This window comes from Typopeltis vanoorti, chromosome 15 (assembly GCF_054136105.1).
Source record: "Typopeltis vanoorti isolate ZY-2024b chromosome 15, IOZ_Tvanoo_1.0, whole genome shotgun sequence".
In the NCBI taxonomy this organism is placed as follows: Eukaryota; Metazoa; Arthropoda; class Arachnida; order Uropygi; family Thelyphonidae; genus Typopeltis; species Typopeltis vanoorti.
In genome coordinates, this window is record NC_143563.1 from 25,906,961 (window position 1) to 25,915,102 (window position 8,142).

Consider the following 8,142-nt stretch of genomic DNA (forward strand, 5'->3'; position numbering starts at 1 on the left):
TTTGCTGCTGCTGGACAATGCCCCTGTTCATGGTTAAATGCTTTCAATGGAAGATTTAGAAAAGCTAGCTGAACACCTGTTCAAAAATGATGCTCAAGTGACTCTGCAATACTGGTTAGGACAATAACAGCAAAATCAATACAAGAGGCTATTGCTCTTATTAATAGGGATGTGAGATGATCTATAGCAACAACCCCAACTTGGAGCAGAGCTCAACCATTAAGAGAAGAATTGACAGTTCTACAGCCAATAGTATAATTTATTATCTTAAACATTATACAATTTTTAATGCATAAATTTCACAAAATAAAACTTTTTCAAGTATTTTGTATTGATCACTGGAAATCTTAGAATGGAACATAATGTATTTACATATGTTCCATTATATTTTTGATTCAATTTACACTTCATTTTACACCAGAAATCTCAGGAACCTAACGACAGCATGAACTGAGTCATACCTGTATCATACAGAAGGATTACTGCCAGTTGAAAGGTTTGTAGACTAACTAGGTTCACAATAATTTGTGAGGCAGTATTCATTCTTATAAAATATACCTGAAAAACTTTATGCATTTAATTAAACAAAATATTATTATGAATACACTAAATAATGCTGATTATAAATGTTTGCTAAACATTATTACTTTAACTGTTATGAAAAGGAGACCACCTATATAGTAAATTTTTATAAAATTATAAACTATTCCATTACAAAAGAAACCCTTCATTCTTTTGGATTATTAAACAATTATTAAAAATTGTTGGAGCCCCATATAAGCTAAATCTACCAATGGTGACAGTCAATTATCACTCAACGTCTGAAGAAAGTTCATAGAGCTCAATTTAAAATACAAATACTGTATCATTTCGGCACAAAGACTGCATAGATGTAATAAAGTGCACAGCACTGATTGCATTATTAAATCTAAAGTTACAAAGCTCCATCAATATTAGCAGTGAGATATGCACTAGTTACATGAAAGGTTGGTAGACATACAGTGTGCACCATTTATCTTTCACACTTGTGAAAAGTGTTTTAGCATTGCACTTCTGTTAAGTAATATGAACTAATGAGTGGATTTATAGGATACAGATGTATCTGAAGAAAGATAAATATTAACATATTTCACAAGATAATTATTTCTTTTTCATGTCACCTGATGTGTATTTTAAGATGTGTTAATCAAGAAAATCTTACCACATATGAAGAGTTAATCTTTAGTATAACTTAAAATACTTTACAGCACATTTTACAAAAAAGCAGTTTCTTTTAATGAACAAATAATATGTGTCTGTTTAGATTGCCACCATCTGAAAATGCCTTCCCACATATTTCACAACAAAATGGTTTTTCTTGAATATGAACTAGCCTGATGTGCCTTTTCAGATTATTTGCTCCTGAAAATACCTTACCACACATTTCACAGCAGAATGCTTTCTCTTTAGTGTGAACTATCATGTGCCTTCTTAGATCCCCTGCTCGTAAAAATGGCCTTCCACATGTTTCACAAGACAAGGATTTTTCCTGGGTATGCACTAAGTAATGTGCTTTAGCATTGCCTGATGATGAAAATCTCTTTCCACATACTTCACAAGGATATGGTTTCTCTTGAGTATGAACTAATAAGTGTCTCTTCAGATCCCCTGATCGCAAAAATGCCTTTTTGCATAAATCACAAGACAAGGTTTTCACTCGGTTGTGCACTATACGATGTGTTCTTATACTGCTTAATAATGAAAATGTTTTACCACAGACTTCACAAGCATATGGCTTTTCTTTAGAGTGAACTCCTAAATGTGCTTTAAGATTTCTTGTTGTTTTAAAAGACTTATTACATATTTCACAAGTGAATGGCTTCTCTCTTGTGTGAACTATCATATGCGATTTAAGGTTTCCTGCTGTTGCAAAGGCTTTATTACACATTTCACATGAAAATGGTTTCTCTTTAGTATGAACTAATATATGTATTTTAAGATTACCTGATGAGGCACAGATTTTACCACATAATTCACAAGAGAACTGTTTCTTTTGCTTATTAATAATCTTTTTCGACATCATGACAATGAAAATGTATGTTTATTACTAGAAAATTATTCTCTAGAATATCAATTTTTAATTCACTCAACGTCAAAGAAACCTTGACAGATAGTATAAGTAAAAACAGATTTAAATGAATTTTCTACTGCTTTTGCTCCTTTCAATGAAAACATGTCAAGCATATCTATGAAAACTGACTGCACAATGTTAACAATGATTATCAGCTTTTTTTAAACTTTTTTTCAAAAGTTCTTATGAAAAGAATTTTAAGTAGGTATCCATATTTTCATTTTCTAACAAATACATATTCTGTTTACTTAGCCATGCATTTTATTGCTAAAGACTTGCTTCTGTCAGTAAACATTATGATGCTGAATTAATTTACAGTGTAATGAGATTTTTATAATATTGCCCTTAATACAAACAGATTGCTGATATACACGTGGGAACTAGCATATTAGTCCTTTATTTTTCTTCAGTATGAACCAAAAAAGATTTCATTCTCCTTCCTTCCTAAAAAAGGGGGGGAAAAAAAAAAGAAAGATATAAGAAAGAGCACACTGAATAAGCAAAACATACAGTAAACCTGAATCAAATAAATAATAATAATATACAAGAAATTATATTCTTTATTTCATCCTTTAGTATGAATGAGCAAACAAAAGTTTGCATATGAATTATCTTCACAACTAGGCTAGTTGTATAAAGTAGTAGTGCAAACTTTTGTTTGCTCACATTGGATAAAGGATTAAAATGAATATAATTGTAGGTATTATTTCTGGAAAAATTTCTATCTTACTCCTTTAAATGAATGTTAATTTTTATTACTATTTTTGTTAAGGAGTACCCCTTTTAAAAATGTCATTGGCTTTTTACTCAATTTTTAGGGCATTACTGATGTTTTAAAGACAGATACATGAAGAATATATGGAGAGAATAATTTTGCACTTACTTTTGTAGGATGTTCCTGGCTGTCTTCTTATTGAGTGGCATCCAGTGTATGGCGATGATATATATTTCTATTACTGCTGAAGTATGACTGAAATGAAAGGGGGGTGGGGTGGAAATGTAGAGATAGAGAGATGTGAGAGAATTACAGGTGAGGCAAGAGGTAGGTGAATTTTACAACCCAGGTTTTAAGGGTGGCTGAGAATTCTTTGGGAAGAAGGTGAAAAACAGAAATTTTTTTTGGGGAAAAGAGAAGGATGGAATATGATGGAACAAGATTAAGGGTGGGAGCCATTTTGACAGCGGGTCATCTTCGGAGCTTGCAGGAAAAGTTCACCTTTTCCCACAACCTGTGAAGACGATGCACTGTCGAAATGGCTAACACCACATTACTCCCACTCCTAATCATATTACATCCTTTCCCTCCCAAAAAAAAATATTTATATTTTTCACCTCCTTCCCAAAGAATTCTCAGCCCACCCTTAAAATCCGGGTTTTAAAATTCACATACCTCTTGCAGCACCCACACTTATCTCCACATTTCCAACTTCTCTTCCTTTCAGTTATACTTTGGCAGTAATACAAATATATACTGCCAGATGATGCTCAATAAGAAGACAACAAAGAACATCCTACAAAGGTATGTCCAAAATTATTCTTCCCATATATTCATGTATCTGTCTTAAAAACATTAGTAATGCCCTAAATGTCAATGAAGTTTTATAAAACAGGGTACTCCTAAACAAAAATAGGCAAAAAATAGCCATAAAAATTAATGAATATAACGGGTCTATTACAAAATATTAAAAGTTAAAATCATGCTATTAAAAATGCAAAGAGTGTTGGCTTTGGAGGCACATAAAGGATTTGAAATGTCACAAAAATGGAATGAAAGAGTTAGTGGAAGAACAAAAGAAGAGAAAATTATAAATAATTTGTTGCACCTATGCAATAAAAGTGAATAGAGAAGATTCATAATAGCTAATGACTCAATGTGTGGATTGTGTAGGAGAGATGATATGATGGACTAAATATGAATAATAGCCTTAATTAAATGGTCTAGAGTTGATTTTTAGAGAAAATGAAGAGAGGAGAAAGGATTTACAGAATCGGAAAAACGAGGGCTATTAGGATAGACAGCTGAGTTTTTGTACAGTTGCCTGTGAAGTAAGCAAGTGTGGGGAGAATGGGAAAACCAAAGGATTTTGAATGTAGCATTTTAAAATCTGAATTGGACAGTCATCAGAATATCTGAACACTGCATTTCATGAATACTAATGGAAAAGCAGCAACAGAAATAAAGGTGAAGAATTATTGTCATGTGTTAGGTCAACTTGGTCAAAAATTAGAAGCATTGGGACTTTGCTAATAGTTGAGGATGTAGTTACGGAGCAAGAACATCCAAGATACTGTTTTTTCAAATAGGACAGAGAGAGAAGAGGTTAAAATCAGGGGATTGGTGTTAGTTATATCATCATCAATTTCCTTATATGTACTTTCAAAGAATGTTTGGGTTACTATAATAACACTACATGATTAAGTTTGCATTATTATTAATCCCCTATCAAAAGTTTTGCTTGAAATTAACCTATTACTTGTCTTCACTACAATATTGTCATATCTAAAATTTTGTTCTTCTAAGGCACTTCATACTGAATCAATCCACCTAGACCATGGTCTTCCTCTGGGTCTCTTCCCTGTGATCTTGGCATCAAACATCTGTTTTGCTAACATTTCCTCTCTAATTCTGTTCCAGTGGCCATATCACATTAAATTAGCTCTCCTCACACATTCTTGAATGCTAGTATAGTTCGACCACCGATTAGAGATCCTTCGACACTTCTGCACATCTCAGAAAAAGGAGAATCCATTCAGATAATAGGGTAATCAGTCCATATAGTGGGATACGTTGTTTATTATTACCGGTCGGAAAATTAACTTCTCTTTTATGATTATTGTAGTTAACTATGTTGCTTGTATAACAGTTGGAAAATTTTACCTATAAAGCACGTGATTTCACGTGTTGGCAACCAATCCGGACGTCCTTCATTTCTTTCTCCCCTTCAGCATGAATCGACTATTCTTGGAAAGACGCGAAGCAGGGACCTACAAATGGTGGGCGAACTATAATGTCAGGTTCCTTTCTAATATCTTCATTTTTAATATGATTCTGCTACCTATGCCATCTGTTCATTCCCCTAATTTTTCTTGCAACTCTCATATCTGTGTTCTCTAATCTTTGTTTAACAAGACAAATTTCTTAACATTTCTCAATGACATGAGATGTAAAAAATTGAAAACTCTGTATCACATAACATTGCCATATTGGTGATAGTGTATCATATAAAGTTTTTTTCACTTAGTTACAAATTAAATTAAACTTCCCATGAAATTTCATTCTTATTCATTACCTTATCTAAGTGTAAGTATGCAAAGTTTGCTTACACTCATCAGTCTCTATATACAAGTAGCCTATGAAGTATCGTTACCCTTGTAACGATACTTCATGTGCACACTTTGTTTGCACACACAAAAAAAGAACATCTTGGCAAGTTTAATTTAATATATCATATCAAATATAGCCAATATAGTGGTATTTCATACAACATTTTTTGGAAGGAAAATAGTTGTAACAAGTTTTATCACTTGATTAGAAAGTAAATTATACTTTAGAATAAATTATATTCATTTTATCCCTTCACTGAAGGTTTATGTAGCCCTTTATGCATCCATAATGTGCTAGGTTTTCCAAAGAAAACTGTTCTTGGTTTGTTGAAAGTTTATTTTTCACTTGGTTAGAGTATAATAAATTTAGTTTAATCCTTTATCCAAGTGTGAGCAAACAAAGTTTGCACCTGAAAGTATCTTCAGGACTGGGGTAAGGTGGTACAACACCAGGACAACTCATTGCAAAGGTGGAGCAAGCTACCAACACTCCTGTCTCAGTATCTCCTATAATGCAAAACACATCTCCTTGCAGATATGTCTAATGTTATGCATTAAGGGAAGGGCCACAACCCAGACTAGTTTCGATCTTTATTGAGGTCTCTTCAGTGGGAGCCAGGCCCAAGTTGAGATACCAGGCAGAAGCATGTATTGTTGGGAAATTATGTGCTAGTAGTATCTCGTGAACGCCGGTACATGATTACAGTTGTATGACTATCTGGGAGGTTGTAGCTCAAGTTATTATTTAGATGAACAGGATTGAAGATGATTTCCCTAGATTTCATGATTTTTCTCTCTAGTTCATCATTGCAACAAAAGATGTTAGAAGATTTTTCCCAGCACACTTTGTGACTTTGGCTTTCATCATTAGGATTGGCCGAGAAAAGAATATGACTTGATAATGCACTGGCTCACTGTCTCTTGTAAGTAATGTCCCTCATGTGTTCTTCCATACGTAATTCAACAGATTTGTCAGTTGTATTATGTATGGAATTATCAAGTCATATCTTTTCTCGGCTATCCTAATGATGAAAGCCAGTCACAAAGTCTGCTGGAAAAAATCTTCTAACATCTTCCGTTGCAATGATGAACTAGAGAGAACAATCGTGGAATCTAGGAAAATCATCTTCAATCCTGCTCATCTAAAAACTTGTGCTACAACCTCCCAGATAGTCGTACAGCTGTAATCATTTACTGGCATTCACGAGATACTACTAGCACGTACTTTCCCAACAATACAACAAATGAAAGAACAGCTTTAAATACAACCACAACGATTTAATGTCAATTATGTATAGAGACTCTCTATGATGTTCATAATTTATTTAAGCTTCAGTATTTTACCTTTCTTTTATAATGTCACCTGATGAAGGCTGTTACAAGCCGAAACTAGTGTTTTTATATTAAAACCTTTTTACTTAAATCTCGGTTCTAGTCATTCAATTATTTTTAAAAAATATGTATGTGTGTGTGTGTGTATGTGTATATATATATATATATATATATATATATATCAGGGAAAGGGGAAGTACTTTAATGGGTGTATTTCTCAGTTTAAATACTAAATTTTGATATTTCAGCACTGAGAGTAAGTTTATTACACTAAAATCTGTCCTGCTTGTTATTATTTTCAATTCTATATTTACCATATTCTACTTTCTCACACCTTGTTATCCTTTGGGATAGCATCCTCCTATAAACATTCCTGAAGATCATACTCTTCAGCAACATACTAGAGGAAGCCTCCCTTCAAATACAGGAAACTGATGAGGCCAGGTCAAGAGTGACAGGGAGTTGGAAGATTAATAGTATATTGTGAACATGACCAAAAAAGCATATCAATTGCTTGGCTGTTGAAGACAAGCAGAGATAGAAAGATTAGTATTCCACTTTATAAGGAGATGTCTGAAGCTTTGTTTTCTTTCTTCCTACATGGCAAGAAAGAGGAGAACAAACGGGAGGGACATAAAACTGTATAAGAGTAATGTTAGTAAGAGAATTAAGATGACTGGATTTTGGAACAGGTGGCTAGTGATAGTTATGGGTGCTTCATTGGCTTTCAGCAGGGAAACTGATCTGAGAATATAGTCGACAATCAAAAATACACAATAAATAGCAAATAAATTAAAAAAAAAAATAGAGAAGAACAAAGACTACCATGTAACTAAATTTTTCGAGTACAGAAAAATCTGTGACGGAAACACATGAATAACTTCCCGGACTCCACACAAAAACGTACTTACCCAATCCCGTAATAACGAAGCAGAATATACAACTAAAAATAACGAGGATTGACCAAACGATAATTTTTCCCTCCAGTACAGAAAGCTCACTATTCTATCTGAAGTCTTTAATCAGCGCCCTCTCACGTGTTTGAATTCATATGAATGCAAATAAACGAAACATTTATTTTCTAGACCCTAAATTTAGATGTTGCGTTTTTCAAGGGAAAAATTATATATTTAGTTTAGGAGTGAATTTACAACAAAGCGAATTATTTACGACAAGATTCGTAGTATGTCGAACTAAAGCAAACTCAAGAGTTGTTGTTTATTAATATTCACTGTGAAGTAAATTGAGTTCACTAAACAGAATGCCCCGAAAAAAGCTGCCAATTTTCAGCACAGAAGTTCACATCACATAAATCCATTTCTTTCTGGCACAGAGAAAGAGATATAGCAAATACAGGTGGTAAAAAAAATAGGCTA

At 33.3% G+C, this 8,142-nt stretch overlaps 1 protein-coding gene across 2 annotated transcripts; it reads right to left on the reverse strand.

Moving 5' to 3' along the window:
- Positions 1 to 244: 244 nt before the first annotated feature.
- Positions 245 to 7,767, reverse strand: LOC150098525 (uncharacterized). 2 transcript variants are annotated; one of them, XM_090405351.1, is made up of 2 exons: positions 7,678 to 7,767; positions 245 to 2,550 (listed from the first exon to the last, which is right to left on the reverse strand). In XM_090405351.1, exon 2 carries the CDS (start codon positions 2,060 to 2,062, stop codon positions 1,274 to 1,276), a length of 789 nt encoding a protein of 262 aa, XP_090261477.1. In that variant the 5' UTR covers positions 2,063 to 2,550; positions 7,678 to 7,767; the 3' UTR covers positions 245 to 1,273. The 2 variants fall into 2 exon arrangements, with proteins under 2 accessions (XP_090261477.1, XP_090261476.1); XM_090405350.1 differs by having other exon boundaries at positions 245 to 2,554.
- Positions 7,768 to 8,142: the final 375 nt, after the last annotated feature.

What these genes read in the sequence shown, in the direction of transcription:
- LOC150098525 (XM_090405351.1), bottom strand. Translation starts at nt 2,062, where the DNA reads ATGATGTCGAAAAAGATTATTAATAAGCAAAAGAAACAGTTCTCTTGT.